This window comes from Panthera onca, chromosome D2 (assembly GCF_046562875.1).
Source record: "Panthera onca isolate mPanOnc1 chromosome D2, mPanOnc1 haplotype 2, whole genome shotgun sequence".
Classification (NCBI taxonomy): Eukaryota; Metazoa; Chordata; class Mammalia; order Carnivora; family Felidae; genus Panthera; species Panthera onca.
The window spans coordinates 58,634,529-58,659,542 of NC_138349.1; the positions used below are offsets into that span (position 1 = coordinate 58,634,529).

Consider the following 25,014-nt stretch of genomic DNA (forward strand, 5'->3'; position numbering starts at 1 on the left):
GGTGGAGTGTTTATTTAAGGAAAAAAAAAAAAAAAAAAAAAGGCATTCTAAGGAAAATTTCTAGTTATATTTAAAAGAATCAGCCTTACTAACCTGCATTACTTCAGCTACTCAACTGTATTTTCTTTCCAGCTAATGACACATCCTGGGGATTAGTGCTGTAATAGATGAAAGAGAATTTTTAAAACTTAAATTCATACTAAAGCTATTTTAAACCTTTCAATATTTCTAACTTAAGTTCTCTTTGCTTTTCTCAGACTTTCCTTCATGAAAAGACATTCTTGGACAATAGCTGAAGGATGAAAGAAATTAGGTTAAACACGAATTACCATTGCTCCCATTGTCCACACTGATTTCAGAACATCCCAAGGCCAGTATACCCCATTTATAAATCAGTGATCCACCCTTAACAGAAATATGTTTAAGTCTGGAAAAGGCAGGAAGCTAAGGAGGGCTTATGGAATCTTGATAAAACATTAAATTGGTCCATTTCCAACTACTGTCCATTTGTATGGCATCTTAGAAGTTGTCTGGGGCGCCTGGGTGGCTCAGTCGGTTAAGCAGCCAACTTCGGCTCAGGTCATGATCTCGCGGTCCGTGAGTTCGAGCCCCGCGTCGGGCTCTGTGCAGACAGCTCAAAGCCTGGAACCTGTTTCAGATTCTGTGTCTCCCTCTCTCTGACCCTCCCCCATTCATGCTTTGTCTCTCTGTCTCAAAAATAAATAAACGTTAAAAAAATTAAAAAAAAAAAAAAAAAAAAGAAGTTGTCACACTGGGGACATTGTTACACTGCAGTAGTATTGTGGACCAAGGTGGGCGTGACTTTTCTTTCTAAGTATGAAAGCTGTCATGAAAAGGAAATGGAGAAGGATAGCCTGAATCAGGCTACCAAAAGGTATAGGTGACGGTATGGGCATATAATTTCCTTAACTTATATATACCTACATATTCCCTGTCAAGTCTTCCAGTACTCCAGTTTGAAGACCTCAGCCCTAGAATATGAGTTAATCCTGGTCAATGACTGTATCTCATGATCTTTATTCTTCTCTTCCTCCCTTTCCTTAACACCAGGTGAGGCAGGTAATAGAAAAGTAGATAATGGCCTCTCAATGGGCTCCAGAGACTCTGGTCTGCCAGAAATGGTGTCCCTCTGCCTGGAGAGGGCAGGATAACCCGTCAGATTGTTGCTTCATAATTCTCCAGTATATTTATTTCCCAGAGGCCATCTTTTAACCACCACATTACTTCAGAAATTACCATGTGAAATGAACCATTCTCTAAGCACTATAAATCCAACACAGATTTATTGAACACCTACCTCATGTAAACGTTGGTTCTGTACTTGGGGGAAGGGTATGCTGATACGAGAAGCAGGTTCCTGAGTTTTGGGAATTCACAGTTCAGATGGGGAAATGGACTCATGTACAGAAAATTCAAACATAGGATTATGCATTTTGTTTTAAACAACATCCGTGCTCCTGAAGATCTCACATCAATTCAAACATCACATTTTTCAAGACTAATTTGGATAAAGGTCAGTGGTGAAATGTTTTTTGTTTAGCAGCTAAAGTATCAACAATATTTGCAATGGACTCAGCTCCCCAGCTCTGAAATCATGCTATTCTTGAATTTTTTACTTAGGAAGTTTGCATTATATCCATATTTACATATTCAAAAGAACATTTAATCACAGGATTTCACCATTTTATAATACAAATTCTCAAACAGTGCATTTGCACGGTCCAAGGAACAAAGGTACTGGGTGTACTGGGTGCCTCAGTTGCTTAAGTGGCTGACTCTCGATCTTGACTCAGGTAGTGATCTCATGCTTCTTGAGTTCGAGCCCCATGTTGGGCTCTGTGCTGACTGCAAGGAGCCTGCTTGGGATTCTCTCTCTCACTCTCTCTCTCTCTCTGCCTTTCCCCTGCACTCTCTGTCTCTCAAAATAAATAAATACACTTAAAAAAAAACAGTACCGTACACGGTTGGATGTGTTTTACAGAGAGCACTTTATTCTGTAAATTAAATATCGGGACTTGGAAATGTTTTAACCTGGCACTTGGTAGGTGCCCAACAAATGAGTATTGTGATGAACTAAGTCTCTGGGGACACTATACAGATATGATGGAAATGAGGAAATTTCATAAATCCTGAACAAGTTGAGGGAGACTTTTTGAGGGGAATGTGGGGGCAAACATTAATGTGCCTTCAAATAAACCACAACAGGACAGAGGAGGTAGTTTTGCTTTGCCTGAGGCTTCAATGTAATTGGTCTGTACTGACCCCATTGAACTGGGATTTGCAGTTCCCCTATTCTCCCATCTAGCTTTCTGGGCAAAGAGGAGGGAGGAAGGGTTTGTTCTCTCATTAATTCCTTCCCTCTTAGGCCAAAGAGAGCTGGATATGGGAGACAAAAAAAACCTTCAATTTAGCAAGCTGGAAGAGGTCAATCAGAAAACACACTCAAAAGCAAACTTAGTGCATTGCCAAGGGGAATGGGGCACTGAACCCCCAGCAGATTATATCCAGAGAGGGAGATGTAATCTGGGCCTCAGAGCCCCAAAAGTGGGGATAGGGCACTGGAGAGCAGTTTGATTCCAGGTCAGCACTAAAACAGTTTGAGACTTGGGATTGGGAAGGTATCAAAATCTAAATCTTAAAGTTTTCTTTAAATAATCCAATAGAAGGCAATGATGGGGCGCCTGGGTGGCTCAGTCGGTTGAGCATCCGACTTCGGCTCAGGTCACGATCTCGCGGTCCGTGAGTTCGAGCCCCGCGTCAGGCTCTGGGCCGCTGGCTCGGAGCCTGGAGCCTGCTTCCGATTCTGTGTCTCCCTCTCTCTCTGCCCCTCCCCCGTTCATGCTCTGTCTCTCTCTGTCTCAAAAATAAATAAATGTTAAATAATCCAATAGAAGGCAATGGTAGTTTCTAGGGCCCTTATTATGCAAAAATGCTCAGTCATTCTTTGATGGGAGTCGTTTTAAAGATAGAAGAAAGAAATCCAGGTGGAATTGCCCAGGCATTTGTTTCCAACCTTGGCTACTTTCTGGCCTTGGACTGCTTAAAAATTTCAATGCTGAGGCTGGACCCCAGACTGATTACATTGACATATCCGGGTGGGGTGGGGGTGGGAGGTTCCAGGCAGTAATAGTTTTAAAGCTGCCCAGCTGATTCCAGTATCCTGTGAAGCTCCACTGATGGGCACTTTTGTAGAGAACTGGGAAGCCCAAGTCTTAACTTCCAGGCAGACACTCAATGAATTTAACATATTCTATTTATAAGTCAAAACGTTGGATTTAGTCTGCAGTAAAAACTCAAGAGTAGATGTGGTGTTAGGCATAATTGATAATTGGAGCATACATTCCACAGGAACTATGTAGAAGGTATTTCTTCATATTTACTAGTTGACTCCCTCCCCCCACCCCCTTCCTTTTAGAGCAAAGTAGTTTTAAATGAACTAAATGGTTCTTTGAGGCCTGAGAGAGTCTAACTTATTAATCTTCCTGGGCCTTGGGTTAAAAAAAAAAAGTCTATGGGGCGCCTGGGTGGCTCATAGGTTAAGGTTAAGCATCCAACTCTTGGTTTCAGCTCAGGTCATGATCTCGCAGTTTGTGGGTCCAAGCCCCGCACTGGGCTCCTCCACATGGAACCTGCTTGGGATTCTCTCTCTGCCCCTCCCCTGGTTTGTCCCTCTCTCTCAAAATAAATAAACATTTAAAGGAAGTCTATAACCTCAATTTTATGTAGTTTGAACCTGATACTGATAGACTACGCAGTTAGTTAGATATGAAGAGGAAGAAATGCTATCCGACAGGTAAAAGGGCAGAAACCAAGTTCCAAAAGATGCATGCGGTCTTCCCTAGGATCACGACTCTACAGTAACCTATAGCTTCATTATGATATATTTACATTGTGGTTTTTACCCCCTAAACCCTGGGGGCGGGGGCGGGGAGAAGTTGCCTTGACACTTCTGACATAGACCACAGAGGGCTCCAAACTGCCCCTCTCAACCAGGAGGAGTCCCTTAGCTGATTGGCTGCAACCTTGGTCAAGAACCACCCTCAGTATGACCCAAAACCTACCTAAACATAAAAATGAGTACCTGGCAGGGTGCCTGGGTGGCTGTCAGGTGCCCAACTTCAGCCAGGTCATGATCCCGTGGTGTGAGGGTTTGAACGCAGCATAAAGATAAATAAACATTTAAGGAAAAAAAAAAAAAAAAAAAAAAAAAAAGGAGTACCTGGCTGGCTCAGTAGGTAAAGCCCTAGACTCTTGATCTTGGGGGCTGTGAGTTCTAGCCCACACTGGGCATAGAGACTGCTTTAAAAGAAATAATAAAAGCTCAGTCGGTTAAGTGCCCAACTGTTGATTTTGGACTCTTAATTTTGACTCAGGTCATGATGTCCAGGTTTGTGAGATCGAGGCCCTCATAGAGCTCTGTGCTGTCAGCCTGCTTGGGATTCTCTCTCTCCTTCTGTCTCTGCCCCTTCCCCACGCACACACACACATTCCCTCTCTCTCTCTCAAAATGAATAAATAGACATTTTAAAAGAAATAATAATTAAAAAAAAAGAAAGAAAAACAGTCCTGATCCCTCTTGGGGAATCTGCCACCTTTGGACGTGCCCACTTTTCGTCTCTAGAATGTACCTTTGTTTGAATTGCTATTAAACACTTGCCTGTTTAAGAGTTTGGCTCTGAATTCTTTCTTGGCTTGTCAACTCGCCACTGACAAAGCTGCTTCTCTAAAGTACCTGTGGCCAGAATGACCTCTATGTTTTTAATCGAGGTAAAAAGTACATACAGTAAAATGCACAAATATTAGCTTAACATTTTGATGAGTTTTGATAAATGAATACATCCATATGGCCATCATCACCCCAGGAAGTTTCTTTATGCCCTTCAGTCTCCCACTCTCCCCATTCATCAGGGAACTGCTCTTCTTTTATTAACCTACATCAGTTTTGCCAGTTCTTGCACTTTGCTGAAATGGAATCTCACATCATGAGCTTTATCACAGTGATCTTTTAAAATTTACTTATTTTTAAAGTTTATTTATTTAAGTAATCTCTACTTCTCCCAACGTGGGGCTTGAACTCATGACCCTGAGATCAAGAGTCACATACTCTTCCGACTGAGCCAGCCAGGCATCCCTGCTCTTTAAAAATTTAAGACACAGTGCTCACTTCGGCAGCACATATACTGAAAATTTAAGACACAAATTGGATATTTACTCTTGGAATAAAATCCAGACTCCTCCTTGTGGCCAGCAAGGCCCTGTATCCCTCTCAGTCAGTCCTCCAGCACTGTCTCCCAACTCTACCCTGTGCTCATTATAATGGTGTTCTATCCACAAAGGCCTTCCTTCCCAGCACCTTCCAACTCAGGGTCTTTGCTCAGCTGTATTCCTCTTCACTCCTATTGGCCTTCAGGCATCATCTTAAGTGTTACTTCCTCTCAGAGGTATTCCCTTGTGCCTCAATTCCAAATTCCAATTCCCTTTGTTCTTTTCATTTGTCACTATCACAATTAATAATTATATATCTATATGCGTTTATTCTACTTTAAAATTGTTCATCGCTTTCAGTTTATCCACAAGGGTAGTGGCCATGTCTGTTTTGTTCACCACTGTGTTTCTAGCCCCTAGCCCAGAACATGAAACATATTAGGTGTCCAATAAATGTGTTAAAATAAATGGATGAAATGGTTTAATTGGACTATTGTATTGAAAAATGAGAAAAAAGGGATAGAAAGGAAAGGCAAGAAAGATGTGGGCAAGTAAGGGTAGGATTTCAGTGGAGAACGGCTCCTCCTTTAACTTTGAGTAGTGAGAGTGAGGAGCAAGTGTTATATACAACAATGGAAAGAACATTTGGGAAGAAGTCAGATCATCTGGCTCAATGACTTCTCTGGACTGTTTTCCTCATTTATATAATGCATGACCTGGACTAGAATATTTCATCAGTACTACCTCACCCCCATGTAGCATTTGGAAATAGTAAGTGGGAATTTTCCATAGTCACAATAATTGGAGACCACTATTGGCATTTATTAATTTGGAGCACCAGAATGTTAAATATCTTACAATGCATGAGACAGTCTTAACCTTGTGTCATCCAAAGTACCAGTGCTGGGGCACCTGGGTGGTTTAGTCAGTTGAACTTCCAATTTCGGCTCAGGTCATGATGTCATAGTTTGTGAGTTCGAGCCCCACATTGGGGCTCGCTGCCACCAGCTGGCTTAGGATCCTCTGTCCATCGCCCTCTCTCTTTCAAAAACAAATAAACATTTAAAAAAAATTCAAAATACCGGTGCTGAGAAATACTACTACAGTAGGCATAGCCTGTGGTTCCGCATTTTGTGATTCTTCTTAGGTGATCTTCCACGCGAATGCTTATTGCATTTAAATAACCTTATTTAGTAAATTATCTAAGTCTAACTGCTTAATTTAGTTTGTCGTAAGAACTCAAGGACAGACATATCAGCATGATTCATATTTGAGGTATATACTCCACAGGAACTATGTAGAAGTTATCCTATTTCTTCATTAGTTAGCTTTTTCCACTTCCTTTTTTTGGGTAAGCGTTTCTCTAAGAAATTCAAGATCTTGATCCTATTTCGTTCTTCCTTAGTTGATGTGTAGGTAGCAGTGAGTTTAAGTTTGGGAAACTGTTATGGACTGATGCTTGTGCCCTCTCTCTCCCCCCAAATTCACACATTGGAGCCCTAATGCCCAACTGCAATGAGATTTGGAGGTAGGGTATTTGGGAGGTAATTAGGTTTAGATGAGGTCATGAGGGTGAAGCCCCATGATGGGATTAGTATCTCCAAGGAAGACTTAGAGAAAGAGACTAGAGCTCCTTCTCTCTGCCACATGAGGACTGTGAGCAGGTGGCCATCTGCAGACAGAAAAAAGTTCCTCACCAAGGAACCAAATTGGCCATCACTTTGATATTAGACTTCTTAGCCTCCAGAACTGAGAAATAGACTCCTGTTGTTTAAGCCACCCAGTGTATGGTATTTTATTATGGCAGCCTGAGCTAATACACAAACTAAGGCTCAAAGAAAAGAAACATTAAAATTACACAGAGTCCTGCTGTGGCAAGGTTGATATTTTCAGTGTTGTGTTTCCCAGCCTAATGTTTTACCCACCAGAAATGACTCAGTAGTTAAGGAGACTATTTGCTAAATGTAGTATCATCTTCACAATCCTAAGGTCCTTGGCTGCACTAAAATTGTATGTTGCTATAAAAATACACGGTGGAAACAACAGAAATGTTCATCAATGGCAAGTGGATTAAAAAATGTATATCCACATGACAGAATATTATTTGACCATAAAAAGGAATGAATCACTATACATGCTGAATTCATAGATGAATCTTAAAAACATTATGCTAAGTGAAAGCAGCTAGTCATAAAAAAACACATATGATTCTATTTCTATGCAATATCCAGAAAAGGCAAATATGTAGAGACAGAAAGGAGATTAGTGGTTTCTTAGGACCTGGGGCAACAGGGGGGAAAGGGACTAATATCTAAAGGATACAGGTTTTGGGGCACCTGGCTGGCTTAGTCGGTGGGACATGTGACTCTCTTGATCTCAGGGTCATGAATTCACACCCCTCACTGGGCATAGAACTCACTTAAAAACAAAAACAAAAGGATGCAGGTTTCTATTTGAGGTGATGCAAATATTCTAAAATGGACTATGGTGGGGCTCCTGGGTGGCTCAGTTGGTTAAGTGTCTGACTTCAGCTCAGGTCATGATCTCATGGTTCGTGAGTTCAAGCCCCATGTTGGACTCTGCACTGACAGCTCAGAGCCTGGAGCCTGCTTTGGAGTCTGTGTCTCCCTCTCTCTCTGCTCCTCCCCTGCTTGTGCTCTCTCTCTCTCTCTCAAAAATAAAATAAACATTAAAAAAAATTTTTTTTAAATGGATTATGGTGATGGTTGTGAATATACTAAATAGACTTTAAGTGGGTGAATTATATGGCATGTGAAATGTGTATCAATAAAACTATTTTTAAAATATGAAAAGGTGTTCAACTTCATTCATGATTAAAGAAATGAGAAAACAATGAGCAACCATTTTTCATCCATCAGATTGGATGAAATAATATTTTCAAGTCAATAATACTTATGATGGGAAAGAGTGTGGGGAAGTTAGTGCTCTTGTACACTGTTGGTGGGGATATAAATTGAGGCAATCTTCTCAGAGGGAAGTTTGGTAAGATCGCTCATGATTCAATATACACACACCTTTTTATTTAATCATTCCACTTCCAGGAATTTATTCTACTGTACATTTATTGAGCATGAAAATAATTATTGCAACAATGATTACAATTGAAAACAGTGATTAAAAATTGAAAACAACTAAACGTCCATTAATAGAGAATTGAGTAAAATAAATTATAAATCCATATATAAATTCTGGGTTTGTGCTTGGTTAAACAAATGAAGTATAGAAACAGTATACATAACCTGCCACTCTTTTGTGTAAAAAAGGAAGAAAATAATAAATATATGTGTATTTGCATAAGGAAGGATACACAATAAATGAATATAAATGATTATCTGGTTGAGTGGGAACTAGGTAGATGGTAGAAGTAAATGCAAGACTTTCCACTGAATACCTTTTTATATTGTTTTATTTTTGAGCCATGTGAATATCTAAAAAATTAAATACAGAATATAACTGAAATAAAAGACTAAAGCTTATCCACAAAAAGTAAAATACAACCTGTACAAGATATATTAAGTGAAAAAACAAGTTGCAGAATAGTATGTACAACACTTTTTCATTTATTCAGTTAACAGATACCTTTTGAGTCCCTAATTTATGTTCTAGAATCTAGGGATATGAAGTAAACAAGGCAGCTATGGCTCTGGCTGTCATAAAGATTACATTTTAGTAGTGCATAAGTATGCAAGCACATAAATAAACAAAGGTAACAGAGACTGACTTCGGTAGGGAATATTTATTTGATGGATGTCACAAAAAGCCTGAGGAAGTGACAAATAAGCTGACCCCCGCATGAGAAAGATGTGGGAAAAGAGTGGTCCAGGAAAATAATATAGTCAGTGCAAAGGTCTTAAAGCTGAAACAAGTTGGCAAGTTTGAAGATCTGGAATACAGTCTGCATAACAGGGGGAAGGTGGTAGGAGATAAAGTCACAGTGGTAGTCAGAAGATAGATCACGGTTTTAAATAAAAGAATAATACATATGTTTGGGGCACCAGGGTGGTTCAGTCAGTTAAATGTCTGACTCTTGGCTTCAGCTCAGGTCATGATCTCACAGTGTGTGAGTTTGAGCCCTGCATCGGCTCTGTGCTGACAGCATGGAGCATGCTTGGGATTCTCTCTCTCCCTCTCTCTCTGATCCTCCCCCATTTGTGTGCTTTCTCTCTCTCTCAAAATAAATAAATAAACTTAAAAAAAAAAAGAAGAATAATACATATATTCATATAGAAATTGAAAATATTTGGAAGGACACACAAACATCTTAACATTATAGAGGCGCCTGGATGGCTTGGTCAGTTAAGCGTCAGACTTTAGCTCATGATCACAAGGTCTGAGAGTTTGAGCCCTGTGTTGGGCTCTGTGCTGACAGCTCAGAGCCTGGAGCTGCTTTGGAGTCTCTGTGTCTCCCTCTCTCTCTCTCTCTCTCTCTCTCTGTCCCTCCCCTGCTGACGCTCTTTCTCTCTCAAAAATAAATAAACATTAGGAAAAAAAAAAAGGAATCAACATTATTAAGTGGCTATTTTGTTGGTGGGTATTGGGGATAATGGTCAATAGTACTCTTTAAATTTTATATCTTTCAGAGGAGCCTTGATTTTTAAAAGTATTTAAAAGTGCATAAATAAGAAATATGCTTCAAAAAAAGTGTTTCTTAAAATGCAGAATGTTGAGTAAGAATCTAGTATGCAGTAGGAATCTAATACAGTGAAGCTTGATGATTCCTTCGGTTCTAGTCCCTCTAGTGGCAATCACGAGGTAGTGCTGGTGGCTGTTTCACAGCAGGAGAGCTAAAAAAAACTTTAATGAAACTGACATACTCAGAAGTTTGAATTCTTGAAATTGCATAATTCTTGCTAAATGGTGGGTGGAGAAAACCCCAAAATCGCTACAGTTATTTTTACAATCACCGCCTGTACATCATGAAGCAGGGGCCAGCAAAATCATCAGATTTTAAAATTAAAACATGAGGAAAATGCTAGGGTTCAGTTGTCTTGCAACTGCATGGCTTAAATATCCAGGGTCCTGGTCACCATCTCTTCTGAGTCTTTTCTCGGGCCTATACTGCTCTGTCTTCTCTCCACCTGGATAAATTATGTCTCTCTCCCTTCTTGGTCAGCTCACTGCTTCTACATAGCTTCTCCAACAATTCACTTTGTCCCCCCGCCCCCCGCGCCCTTTTTTTTAAAGTTTATTTATTTATTTTGAGATAGAACCATCGTGGAAGGGGCAGAGAGAGAGGGGGACAGAGGATCCGAAGTAGGCTCTGCATTGATAGCAGCAAGCCCCATGCAGGGCTGGAACTCATGAACCTGAGTTCATGACCTGAGCCGGTTATATAGAAATTGAGCCAACTGAGCCACCCAGGCGCCCCTCTTTAAAAAAAAAAAAAAAAAAAAAAAAAAAAAGCTTATTTATCTATTTTGAGAGAGCATGAGAGAGGGAGAGAGAAAATCCCAAGCAGTTACCACACCATCACTGCAGAGCCTGATTCAGGGCTCGAGCTTATGAACCCTAAGATCATGAGCCAAAATCAAGAGTCGGATGCTTAACCAACTAAGTCACCCAGGTGCCCCTAGTTACTCTCCTTTTTGACAAATCCTTTAATAATTCCTTGAGAGTAAAGGCACTAAGGTTAGAGGGGAAAGAACTGCTGAGTGTGAGTGTCAGAGTTTGAAAGGATCTCAAGTCTTTCGCTATTCCAAGTGTGATCCCTAGATCAGCGGCCTGCTTGGGATTCTCTCTTTCCCTCTTTCTCTCTGCCCCTCCCCTTCTCGTGCTCTCTCTCAAAATAAGTAAACTTAAAAAAAAATCTGTTACGGGCACTTGGATGGCTCAGTTGGTTAAGCATCTGACCTCACTCAGGTCAGGATCTCATGGTTCACGGGTTTGAGTCCCACATCGGGCTCTGTGCTGACAGCCAAGCCTGGAGCCTGCTTCGCATTCTGTGTCTCATTCTCTCTCTATCCCTCCCCTGCTCATGCTCTGTCTCTCTCAGAAATAAACATTAAAAAAAATTTTTTTTAATCTGTTATGCTAATAGATGCAAACCAATAATTTAGTGACTTGTTTACTCACAAATGGCATATTAACCACTTTTTTAATGATCATTAAAATGAGTAATTTTTAAAAATTGGGGCGCCTGGGTGGCTCAGTCGGTTAAACGTCCGACTTCAGCTCAGGTCATGATATCACGGTCTGTGAGTTCGAGCCCTGCGTCGGGCTCTGTGTTGAGAGCTCAGAGCCTGGAGCCTGCTTCAGATTCTGTGTCTCCCTCTCTCTCTGACACTCCCCCATTCATGCTCTGTCTCTCTCTGTCTCAAAAATAAATAAACATTAAAAAAATTTTTTTTAATTGAAAATACACACTTAGTAAAAATTCCAAAGGTATGAAAGTATATAGTAAAGTTAACCCACCATGCCTGTACTTGGGCCACCTAGTCCTCCTCTCTGAAGGAAAGTACTCTTACTTGTATATCTTTCTAGAGGCATTACTAGCATAGTTTAAATAGTTATTTTTTATTTTTAATTTTGTCTCAAGATAGGAATTTTTAGTAATGCCCCTTTCCTTTTTCTTTTTATTTTGAGAGAGAGAGACAGAGGGAGAGAGAGAGAGAGACAGAGAGAGAGAGAGCACAAGCATGGAAGGGGTAGAGAGACAGGGAGAGAAAGAGCATCCCAAGCAGTCTCTGTGCCATCACTGCAGAGCCTGATGCGGGGCTTGATCTTACGAACCCTGAGATCATGAGCCGAAATCAAGAGTCCAACACCCAACCAACTGAGCCACCCAGGTGCCGCTAGTCACTCTCCTTTTTGACAGATCCTTTAATAATTCCTTGAGAGTAGAGGCACTAAGGTTAGAGGGGAAAGAACTACCGAGTGTGAGTGTCGGAGCATGAAAGGATCTCAAGTCCTTTGCTATTCTGAGTGTGATCCCTGGATCAACAGGGACTTCATCTGGGTCATGGTCAAAAATGCACAATCTCAGACTTCACCCAGATATCCTGAAACAGCAGTTGGCCTTTAACCAGATCACCAGATCATTTGTATGAGCCTTTAAGGTTGAGAATCATTGCTCAAGGAAGTCAAGGAAGTATGGCTCAACAAGGAGCCAGTGGAGAGCTGATGCTAGAAATCAGGTCTCCTAACAGCCTTGTCATGTGCATTTTCCAATAGGCCAAAATTCTGGCCAGGTAATTTGATGTAGTGTTTTTATGTATTTTCTTCACAGTCGGCTCAAGAGTCAGACACAGCAGCAATCAAAGCAGCTTTACCACTAGCATATAGTAGGAGCCCCATAATGGTGGTTTTTATATTTTCTGTTCTTACTATTATTTTTCTAAATTAATAAAAACTTTACTTTTTAGAATTTTAGTTTCACAGCAAAATTGAGTAGTTTCCACATACCCTCTTTCCACACGCACAAACTCCCCACCACCATCCATATCCCTACACACCATTTTAACAACGGGATCACTGATTAAAACTTCAAAGCAATGTTTCAACAGCCTTTTTAAGGACTCTTTCTCAAATTCTATTCGATGTCTGACTTAACAAAAATACTCTGTTTTAACATATCCTGTACTTGTCTCAAAATGCTATTTTGTTCTCACAGCCAGGGAAGGATTTTATTAGGTTGTTTTACAAATTGGTGACACTGACATATTTGGAGTCTAAGGTCCTGGCAGGCTCCGTTTATTTCTGCTGGATCGCATGCTGGAATGGAGCAGTAGATTCTGAGGAGCAGGAGTTGAAAGCTAGGAGCTAAGATAAAATCGAGGCCTTTTTATCACAGTGCCTGTGATAAATGGTGTCCAGGATCCCAGCCTAAGCAGGGGGATGGGGGCCTGCGTTGTGGGAAATCAGGACGAAGGGTTGCAAGCAGTTTCTGGAACTTGGGTTTAGTGCCTTGAAAGCTCGAGTTCCAGAAAACCGCAAGGAAAAAGTGCCAATTTTGTTTAGCAGGACAGAAATTTGGCGCGAGAGTATAAGGAAAAGCGAGAGGCAGGAGAGCGGCCAATCTGAGGACAACTCTAGGGGCTGCCCAGAGCTCACCTATAGGCTGCCCAATTTCTTTTTCCTTTCTTTTTAAAAATTTATTTATTTATTTATTTGAGAGAGAGAGAGAAAGAGAGAGAAAGAGAGAGCGAGCAAGCAGGGCAGGGGCAGAGACAGAGGGAGAGAGAAAGAATCCCAAGCAGGTTCCGCACTGTCAGCTCAGAGCCCAAAGCCGGGCTGCAACCCACCACAGCAAAAACCAAGAGCCAGACGCTCAACCGACTGAGCCACTAAGGCACCCCATAGGCTGCCTAATTTTTATTCTCGCTCAGTGCTTCTGAGGCTTGTGGTCTCTTACCTTCCAACTTTTCTCCTTTCTGTCTTGCTGACCTTAGCTGTTTTTTCTTTCCCACTTAAAGACTAGGCATTTGTAAAAAACCCCAAGACAGAAGCCACAAGCACTTCCGGAGGGATGGCTCCCAGAGGCCGGAAGTAACTAGGACTTCCCAAGATGCCCCTTTCCCTCTAATCCCTCTATGTCTTGTGGGAGTTGTAGTCCCAGAGTGGGTGAGGCTTCTCAGACTTGAGGAGATTGGGTGTTTCTCTGATCTGGTTGGTCCTGAGGTTGGGCATCTGACTCAGCGAGTCTTGAGGTGTAAAGAACTTTAACTTTGTTAAAAAGTTCTACGTGATTGCTACTATATATTTTGCACTATGCATTTTTAAGGGTTTTATTCAATGGCCATATGTAAATAAAACAAATGGTAGTTGCTCTTTGAAAATATTAAAAAGCATAACGAGAAATCAAAATTGGTGGGATGAATACATTGACCTGGTACAAACAGTTCAGAAAAGTATAAACTGAAACTAAAAGCCTCTCTTCTGTATCTGCCCAGCTCCCCTCCCTTAAAAGAAAAGCACCATCTTTTTAAAGAAAAAAATTAAAAGTGCAAATGTACACACTATTAAAAAGTACACAAAAGTGATAGTGCTTTAATACTCTTCTCAAACTTCCTTTTTCATTTGATAATCCATGTTAGACATCTTTCCATACTGTACAGAAAGAGCTATCCTACTCTCTTTTTAATGGCTGTACAGTAATTTATTCCACAAATTGCCATCTTCTTCTCCATCTCATTGAGGGACATTTTGGCTGTTTCTGATTTTTTTTCTGCTGCAAAGACTGTTGCAATGATCACCTTGAACATATTTTGGTGTAAATCCGGGTAAATTCAGAGACAAAATTGCCCAGTTAACGAGATATAAGCTTTATTATATGTGCTGCCAAAGCAAGCACAACGAGATATAAGCTTTATAAAAGTTAATAAATACTACCAACTTGCCAAATGGTGCCAGTTTACACTCTTATCTAGCAATGTATGAAGGTGTTTACTTCCTTACTTCTGCTTTAGGATTGGGTATTATCAAACTTTAGAAATTCCACTCTCCGAGAGGTGAACAATTTTTCTTCCTTTAAATTTCATAGTGATAAGTAAGGTTGCACTCCTATGTGTATCGGCCATCTATATTTCTGAGAGTAGCTGTATTCTCAGCCCAGTTTTCTATTGGATTGTTAACCTTGTTCTTATTGATTTGTCTGCACTTTTTGTAAATTAGGGAAGTTGGTCTTTTGTCTATTATGGGAATTGTGAAATTGTTCTCCCTGTACATTATTAACCTGATTTTACTTTTGTATTTTTTGTGCTGCACAAATGCACTTAATATTTATATACTCATGTTTATTAATTTTCTCGATGGTTTCTGGGTTATTTGATTATATGTAATTTATTTTGGCATAAGGAGGGACGGTTCTAGCTTTATCATTTCTCCAAATATTAGCCAGTTGGTCCCAACATGATTTTTGGTACCTTTATTGGGAGAAAACCCCAATGGGCATTAACAATACACCGTATAGGGGCGCCTGGGTGGCTCAGTCAGTTAAGCATCCGACTCTTGATTTTGGCGTGGGTCATGATTTCATGGTTCGTGGGTTTGAACTCCACATTGAGTTCTGCACTGACAGTGCGGAGCCTGCTTGAGATTCTCTCTCTCCCCTCTCTCTCTCTGCCCATATCCTGTTTTCTCTCTCCCTCAAAATAAATATATAAACTTGAAAAAATATATATATATTCCCTATAATGACATGCTGTGCTAGGTTTGAAGGTTAATTTCGGGGAAAGAGTAGAAATAAATAAGTGGCACTCCAACTTTTCTCAAAACATCTGCTCGCTCTTTCTTTATATATTTATTTATTTGTTTGTTTGTTTTTTAAAGTTTTTGTGGGGGGAACGCATTTTCTTTTTCTTTTTTTTTTAAATGTTTATTTATTTATTTTGAGAGAGGGAGAGAGAGAGAGAGAACATGGACAGGGGAGGGGCAGAGACAGGAGAGAAAATCCCAGGCAGGCTCTGTTCTGTCAGCGCAGGGCCCCATATAAGGCTCAATCTCACGAACCATGAAATCATGACCTGAACTGAAATCAAGAGTCAGCTGCTTAACCAACTGAGCCACCCAGGTGCCCCCTGGTAACCTTTTATGCCCCCCAAAGTCTGGTAATCTATTTTAAAGTAAGTAATGAAAACTTTTCTGAGTTAAAAAAGAGAAAACATTTCTGAAAATGATTTTAAAACCTAAGAATATAAGATATAAGACAAAGTTATTTCCAAAATCATCCTTTAGAAAAAAAGGTAGATTGCCTTATACTTGTAAACTTACAATATATTTTTTCATAATATATGATATAAAACATGTAGATTAAAGTAAATTTTTAAAATTAAATATTGTGAGGGGCATCTGGATGGCTCAGTTGGTTGGGTGTCTGTCTCTGGGTTTCAGCTCAGGTCATGATCTCACGGTTTGTGGGTTTGAGCCCTGCCTGGGGCTCTGTGCTGACAGCTCAGAGCCTGGAGCCTGCTTCAGATTCTGTCTCCCTCTATCTCTCTGTCCCTCCCCTGCTGGTGCACGCTTTCTCTCTCTCTTTCTCATTATTTTAAATAAATAAATAAAAACTTAAAAAAATGTTTAAATGACCACATGGTATACTACTGTATGTGGACATTATTTGTATGATTGCTAAGCATTTAATTTTCCTAAAATATGTTCATTGTATAATCATGTTTTGGTAAAAATAACCATCATTATTGCTATATCTTTGTTCTTGGTTATAATCTTTGGATAAGTTTCTAGGTATGAAATTTCTTAGACAAAGATCATTTAAAATCCTGACTTCTGATATGCCAATTTCCAATTCAGAAAGGATGTACCAATTTCTTCTGCTGCTGGCATATGCTGACTGGGACTCTTTACGAACTTAAATATTCAGAATGTGAAAACATGGTGGTTTAGGAGAAAGATCCTTCCAGTTGCATTCGAAAAACTGAAGAGAGTGCTTTACCAAAATTCCTTTCATAATAATCTTTTCTTTTTGTTCTTCAGGACAACATCAAAGCATTGTCCTCACTGTTCTCAGGATCGAGAGTAAAAGAGCAATATTTTTTTTAGTCAAAGTTGTCTAGTGTTTATATAACTTTTTAAAAAAATTGTGGTAAATATTTACATATATAACATAAAATTGGCCACTTTGACTATTTTAAATATACAGTTCAGTGGCATTGGCTACATTGGCATAGTTGTGTGACCATCACCATCATCCGTGTCTGCAACTTTTGTCATCTCTCCAAATTAAAACTCCATACCCATTAAACAATAACTCTCCATTCATCCCTCCCCTCAGCTCCTGGTAACCTCTACTTTTCTTTCTGTCTCTATGAATTTGACTACTCTAGGTATCTCATATACGTAGAATAATACAGAATGTGTCTTTTTGTGATTGGCTTATTTCACTGAACATAATGTCTTCAAGATTCATCCATGTTGTAGTGTGTGTCAGAAGTTCCTTCCTTCTGGGTGGCTCTGTCGGTTAAGCGTCTGACTTTGGCTCAGGTTATGATCTCATGGTTCGTGGGTTCGAGCCCCATATCTGGCTCTGTGATGACAGCTCAGAGCCTGGAGCCTGCTTTGGATTCTGTGTCTCCCTCTCTCTCTCTCTCTGCCCCTCCTCTGCTTGCTCTCTCTCTCTCTCAAAAATAAACAAACATTAAAAAAAAAAAGTTCCTTTCTTTTTAAGACTGGATACAATTCCATTGTATGTGTATAACACATTTTGTTTATTCCTGTGTCAAACACTTGGTTTGCTTCTACTTTTTGACTATTGTGAATAATGATGCTATGAACATGGGTGTACAAATACCTGTTAAAGTCCTTGCTTTCAGTTTAAAAAAAATTTTTTTTTCAAGCAGGCTTCATGCCCAGCGCAGAGCCCAGTGCTGGATTTGAACTCATGTCCTTGAGATCAAGACCTGAGCTAACACCTGAGCTGAGACTAAGAGTCAGATGCTTAACTAACTGAGCCACCCAGGCTCTCCCACCTTGCTTTCAGTTCTTTTAGGTATATACCCAGAAGTAGAGTTGCTGCATCATATGGTAACTCTATGTTTGATTTTTTGATGACTTGTTACCATTTTCGACAGCAGCAACTTCACATCATTTTAAGGCCATTTGCCAGTTCTGGTCTTATTTCTGGTCTGTATTTTGTGATACTCAAGTAGGCCTCCAAATACCCCAAGGGATGTGAAGTTTCCAAAAAAATATTTATACTTTATTTTATTTACTTATTTATTTCAGAGAGAGAGAGAGAGTGCAAGCAGGCAAGGGACAGAGAGAGAGAGAGACAGAGACAGAGAGAGAGAATCCTAAGCAGGCTCTGAGCTGTCAGAGCAGGATGCGAGGCTTGATCTCATGACCTAAGCCAAAATCAGGAGTTGGCCACTTAATCCACTGAGTCCCCCCCAGGCACCCTGGAAGGGAAAGAGTATTAAGCAGACTCCACACTCAGTACCAAACCCGACAAGAGCTCAATTCCATGACCCTGGGATCACGACCTCAGCCGAAATCAGGAGTCAGATGCTCAACCAACTGAGCCACCCAAGCAACCTATACTTTATTTTAAAATTCCATACAGAAATTTTAGCAAGAGAAGATATATAATGAAGGAATTGTAAAATGGTGCTTTAGTGCTTTATTTCATTTCCAAAATAAACCTTAAAAAAATGTGTTAGGTGAGCTCAGTGAGAATGTTTCTTTTTTCAAGGTGGTAATGTTTAAAGGGTTAAGGTGGTTAAAATGTTGTATCTGTGACCACTGACCTTCTTCTCTAAATCCTAGACTGACCTGCATATCCTAGGACCACAGTGAGCTGAAACACAGACTCCCTGAACTCACCCTAGGCTAGATACCTCCTGAGTCTGGACAGCCAGCTCAGGAATGATAGCACAGTGAATCAAACGTGGTCATCATACAGTTCTACTTCTCACTGTCCTGTTTTATTTCCTTCATAGTATAGATCACTGTTAATTTTTTTTTAATGTTTATTTATTTTTGAGAGAGTGAGAGACATAGCGTGAGCAGGGGAGGGGCAAGGAGAGAGGGAGGCACAGAATCCAAGGCAGGCTCCAGGCTCTGAGCTGTGAGCACAGAGCCTGACCTGGGGCTCAAACCCATGAAATGTGACATCGCTCCTGAGCTGAAGTCGGATGCTTAACCAACTGAGTCACTCAGGCACCCCATAAATCACTATTTTAATTGATCTTGTTTATTTGCATGTTTCTTGTCTATCTCCCTCCATCAGAATGTAAGCTCTTTGAGAACTGAGACTTATTTACCACACCATTTCCTACAACTGTACTGGACATAAAATAGATTCTCAATAAATACTTGTTTAATGAGTAAATTATCAAATGATTGAAAATGTGCTCTCCTAGTCTATTTCCTTCTACTCTTAGACTGTTTGAAAAATTATGAAGTATTCTAAGCACTCAGAAAAATGCCCACTACTCAGATTTAACACATTCTAAGATTTTTATTACATTGCTTCAAAGTTTCTTCTATTTCTTAAAAAAAAAAAAAAGAAAAAGGTAAAAAATATACAGGCGATGGAGAAATGGCTAATTTGGGGAGTACGTAAAAATGAACAGTTTTTGCCAACCTATGAAGGGAATGGTTCGTGTGCATTACTTACATAAACTGAAACTACAGATCCCAGGCAGCACTGCAACAGTTAGGCACATGACTTATTCTTTTCTCTTCTGCCAACAGCCAATGAAAGGTAGAGTTTACAAAGGTCTAGGATGACATCTGTTATATGGACTGTGGCCAGCCTTAAATCTGGTTATTGCTGTTTGGAACGTGCTGCTGAAAACCAGACTTAAAAAGGCTTTTCCTGTTAATGCACAGCTTATTCTGTCTCTTGTTTCACAGGGAAGAAAAGCTGATTTAGTAATTGAAATGGATGCAATACTAAATTACAGGTCAGAAGATACTGAAGATTACTACATGTTACTGGGATGTGATGAACTATCTTCGGTAAGACAGTGGATAATGCTGTTCTTTTTCACAACAGGTTTTCAAGTTTTTATTTAAGGTTTTAACTTTGAACTTTTAGTCACATTGCCTAAAAACCTAATCTTACATTACTTTAAAGTACGTTTGGCTTAGAGAAAGTTAGGGATTTAAATCCTAGATCTTTACTGGAGTAGTGTCCTTTTGTGATTTTACAGATGTTTCTGATTGAATATGTGTATTTGGGCACATGGCCATAGACTCTATTTCAAATATACTAAAAATATATATTTGAAATTTTATTGTAATGCTGTTGGCAGTGTTTTACAGAACACATAAGCTGTATCTTTACTATGGTAATTTATACTATAATTGAGATGAAATGTAATTTTCTGGTAATTAGTGATTTTAAAATATTTTATTAAAATATGTACTCTTATATGAGCAGTTAAATTATATAGACCAAAAATATCCTTTTATGTTAACATCTTAACTTAAAAATTACTTAAAAGGGTGGCTTCTGAAACCAAACATGTGAAAACTCTATAGTTGTTCACTTGATCTACAATGAAATAATGTTTTTAAAGGGCCACATAGACAATGATGAAGGTTGTAAAAGTTTTTAAAATTATGGAAAACTCTAAATTTCATATATTAAAAAAATTATGGAAAACTCATTTATAATTCTATCTCCCAAGATATAATTATCTCCCAAGGATAATACTATTAATGTTCAGTATATTAAACTTCAGTCTTTTTCCTATATATATATATATATATATATATATATATATATTTAGAAATATGTTTGGGAAGATATTATATATTTACTTGTTGATTCCTGCTTTTTACCCGCTAACATTATAACAAGGATTTGTCCATGCCATTAAACACTCTTCATATGTAGTTTAATGTTGCATATTTCATTTTATTGTTGTATCACAATTGATTATTTTCTTATTGTTAAGTATTTCATTGATTCCTAGTTTTCCAATGTTTTAAATACTATTGAGATGAATATGAAGTATATTTCAATTATATTATTGAGTATATTATCTTATATTTTATATAATAGTTACTAAAATGTTTTATTACTAAAACATAGCTATTAATATTAATATTTTCAAGCAAAATATTTTTCTATTTATCTTTGTTTCATAAGGCTGTAGTTTAGTAATAATATGTGCTTAATTTTGTTTGGAAAATAGAATGTGACCTTGGACACAAAGGATTAAAATCTCTATCTTCATCACACTGAGGAAGTCATCTTAAGTATCTTGTAGTTAAACACACACACACACACACACACACACACACACACACACCACACCCCAGATTATAACACTCTTTTAGTTGCATATTTCCCTTTAGGATAATATGTTATTCTTGTTTATTTGGTGGTGATTTACTTACAGCAATTAAGAAAGCTTATTACCATTTTTACTATCTTTATTATGAATTATGCTATTGCCAAATAATTTTTGAAGGAGATTTTTAAAATCAAAGGAACATCACTTAACTTGATAAGCTTCACAATTTAGATTTTACAAAAATGTTGTCATGCTAAGTTATGAGGTAAAGGTTGTTCTATTCCCATAATAAATGTCTAGACCTGATTAGTCAGTCTTTTATAGTTATGTGATTGTTTCCTCAGTCTTTGAAGGAGAAAGAGCATTGGTTTTGAAAAGACTTAAAAAAAAAGTTCATATTATTTATAATGTTTATAACAGTGTCCTTTCATTATAGTCAGCCCTTTTGTTACCAGTTATAGTCATACTTCTCTGTATGTACTGTGGCATGTATGAAAAGGAGAATAAAAGCATTGTCTTGCAATTCTTTCATTACTGATTCTGTCCCTGCCATAGATGTTTAAATTACAATCATTTATTTAAAATGAAATGATCTGTCACAATTTTGTCAATCCTTTTTATATGTATCTTTTCCCTCTTTTCATATATATCTTTCCCATTTAAAAATATTTCAATTACATTTTTTTAAGTATTTAGTGTGACATTTCCTTTATTGATTTGTATTGGATGGTTTTCTTTTGCTTCAAATATTCCTTGATTTGATGCTTTAAAAAATTGACCAGAAATGTTCATACTCAAAAGCATTTAGGAGCACCTAGCTGTCTTAGTTGGTAGAATAGAAGACTCTTGGTCTCAGGGTCATGAGTTCAAGTTCTACATTGGGCATGGGCCCCACTTAAAAAAAAAAAAAGAAGCAATTTAGCAGTTATAATTTCAAAGCGACTTAATATGTTGATTCTATTTATAACAACTGAGTTGAGCCACACACAAAATTCTTTTGCTTTAGTATATAGTTGTTACAATTTATTTATTTATTTGTTTGTTTGTTTATTTATTTAAAAGTTTATTTATTTATTTTGAGAGAGAGAGAGAGAGCAGGGTAGGGCAGAGAGGGAGGGAGAGAATCTCAAGCAGGCTCTTCACTGTCAGCATCACTGACACTGTCAGCATCACTGACTGTCACTTCACAGCCTGACCGGGGGCTTGATCTCACAAACCGCAAGATCATGATTTGAGCCAAAATTGAGAGACGGCTGCTTAATAAACTGAGACCCTCAATATATAGTTCTTACAATTTAAAGCTTGTGTTGAAAATTAATGAAATGACATATATAAACCATAGGAGGATTTCTGCTCTGTTCAGTAGAAAACAACATACCCTCATTTCAAAAACATTTATTGCAGATTGATTCCAAGTTAATCAGCTTTTTCGCCCTGCATCAGATTTTACACAAAAGACACATGTTATGAAATCTTCTAAAGTCTTTATGAATGCATACACCACAAACTAGGATGTATATCAAATAAGATATCTCCTTGATGTATATTTTATTTGATTTTTTGGTATTTGGTCACCATTTCAGTAGTAATGATAAGAAGGCATCCTGATTTTAAGATTTCACAGTCTTGAAAATTGAGCATAAACTTGATAAATGGAGACATCTATTTTTTGTTTCCAGTTCTCTTCCTTATTGACTTCAGACCACCTGGGTTTAAATCTTACCATTTACGAGCTGTGTGACCTTGGGGAAGTGACTTAATTTTTTTCTATGCCTTTGTTTCCTAATCTGCAAATGGGGGTAATAATTATAGTACCCACCTCATAGAGGTGTTGTGGGGATTAAATGAGACATGCTAAATAAAGACTTAGAATAGTGCCTGGCACATAATAAGTTGTGGTGTTGTTTTGGCCTCACAATAATACTGGACACTTGGAACTTTGTAAATTTAGACAATTCTGTCTAAAGGGTTGGGGGGGGGGCGGGGATAGAGGATCTAAGGCGGGCCCTGCCCTAATAGCAGTGAGCCTGATGTGGGGCTGGAACTCAGGAACTGTGAGATCATGGTCTGAAGTTGGACACTCACCCAACTGAGCCACCGAGGTGCCTCTTAACAGACTTTTTAAAAGCAGTTTTAGATACATAGCAAAATTGAGTGGAAAGTATAGAGCTTTTCCATATACTTCCTTCCCTTCACTAATGCCTAGCCTCTCTGTTATCAACATCTCCACTAGGATGGTACACGTGCTACAACTGGTGAACCTACACTGATATAATCACCCGAAGTCCATAGTTTGCATTATGGTTCACTCTTGGGTTTGTACATTTTATAGGTTTGGACAAATGTATAATGACATTTACCATACAGAGTAGTTTCACTGCTCTAAAAATCCTCTGTGCTCCACCTGTTTGAATAATTTTTGACTTAAAGAAAAATTGCAAAAATAACACAGAGTTCATGTATACACTTCATCCCGCTCCCCTTAATGTTAACATTGTATTTACAATTATCACGCATAGTAAAATTATACAAATCAGAAAATTAGCATTGGCACAATAGTATTAACTCAACCAGGGGCCAGCAAGCTTTTTTTTTTTTTTTTTTTTTTTTTTTTTGTAAGGGGCCAGACAGACCAAGTCAGGACTAGGGTGAGGCAAGCAGAGCACTTGGGATACAAAATTTAAGGAGGCACTAACTCTCAGGATTGTGCAAGTGCAAAAGTCTATGAGAGTAAGGCTACCTCCTTAAACCTAGGCATCCTGCTTGTTTCTCCTAGGTGCTGACCCTGAGACAGCAAACATTTTAGAGTTTGCAGGACTCTAGCACAACTATTCAATTCTGCCATTGCAAGAAAGTAGCCATAGATAATATGTAAATGAATGACGAAGGCTGTCTTCCCATACAATTTTATTTAAAAAACAAAACAAAACAAACTGGTGGCAAGCCAGATATGTCCTTTGGGCTAGAGTTATTCAACCTCTGATCTAAAGGATAGGTCTCATTCTAATTTCATCAGTGTTTCTACTAATGTCTTTTTTCTCTTTCAAGATCCAAGCTAGAATCCATTATTACACTTAGGGGTCTTGTTCCCTGAGTTTCCTTCACAATGACAATTTCTCATACCTTCCTTTTTTTTCATGACTTGGACACTTTGAAAAGTAATGGGCAGTTATTTTGTAGAATGTCCCTCCGTTTTGGTTTGTCTCAGGTTTTCTCCTGATTAGGCTGAGGTTATGTGTTTTTGGAAAGAATACTGCTGAAGTGATATTGTACCTTTTTCAGTGTGTCATATCTGGGTACGGGATGTCAATATGTCCTAATGATCCAAACACATAGTTAAGGTTGTGTTTTTCAGGTTTCTTCTGCCAGGTTTTTCCACTGTAGGGTTACTATTTTCCCTTTGGTAATTAAAAAATATTTTTGGTGAAGATTCTTTGAGGCTATAGTGTTCCACTTCAGACTTTCACTGGCTGATTTTAGCATCTTTTGGTGTATCTTGCCTGTAACAGTTACTACGATGGTATTTGCCAAATGGTAACTTTCTATTTTCTTTATTCACTTTACATTTATTACTTGGAATTCTTCTGTAGAGAAAATATATCCTTTATCCCACATTTATTTATTTATTCAACTACTTTTGTCACTATGGATTAATAGTTACTGTATTTTATGGGTTATAACACAACACTACCATTATATATTTTGTGGCTCATGTTATTTCTATAGCTTATGTTTTGATTATCATTTGATTACAATGATGTAGGATGATCTCACTGAATTTATTTTGGGAATATTGCTAACGTTTGGAGTTTTATATAAGGGAAAAATCCAGTTTCACACTAAGTGAACTGAAATGATGGATACTAATTCACCCACTTATTAAGATGAGTCTTCTCTTTTCTATAGCATATGAATTTCCATCACTAGAATCAGTTCATCCTTTTAATGAATAAATCACAATTTTCAGAAAGCTTCTATTATGCTATAATCGTGTTAAAGAACATCTGTTAGTCTATAATCAAGTATTTATTCAACACTTGGCATTGGGCCAGTACTAGAAGTGATGGGG

At 38.5% G+C, this 25,014-nt stretch overlaps 2 protein-coding genes across 11 annotated transcripts in view; one reads left to right on the forward strand and one right to left on the reverse strand.

The window, feature by feature from the left end:
- Positions 1 to 13,721, reverse strand: part of SIRT1 (sirtuin 1) — a 63,708-nt gene extending 49,987 nt beyond the window's left edge. For 5 of the 7 annotated variants that reach the window (XM_060642624.3, XM_060642623.3, XM_060642629.3 and 2 more), the window contains exons 1-2: positions 13,598 to 13,721; positions 94 to 158 (exon numbers count right to left, since the gene is read on the reverse strand). The gene's annotated coding sequence lies outside the window, so the exon portion shown is untranslated. The remainder of the gene's footprint in view (positions 1 to 93; positions 159 to 13,597) is intronic. The other 2 variants (XM_060642632.3, XM_060642628.3) reach the window with 1 other exon arrangement.
- A 5,698-nt stretch (positions 13,722 to 19,419) lies between these two features.
- The window catches only part of DNAJC12 (DnaJ heat shock protein family (Hsp40) member C12), a 49,300-nt gene continuing 43,705 nt past the window's right edge, over positions 19,420 to 25,014 (forward strand). The window contains exon 1 of one of the 4 annotated variants that reach the window (XM_060642636.3): positions 19,420 to 19,659. In XM_060642636.3, the coding sequence (XP_060498619.1) occupies positions 19,582 to 19,659 (78 nt within the window). In that variant the 5' untranslated portion in view covers positions 19,420 to 19,581. The remainder of the gene's footprint in view (positions 19,660 to 25,014) is intronic. The other 3 variants (XM_060642637.3, XM_060642638.3, XM_060642635.3) reach the window with 3 other exon arrangements.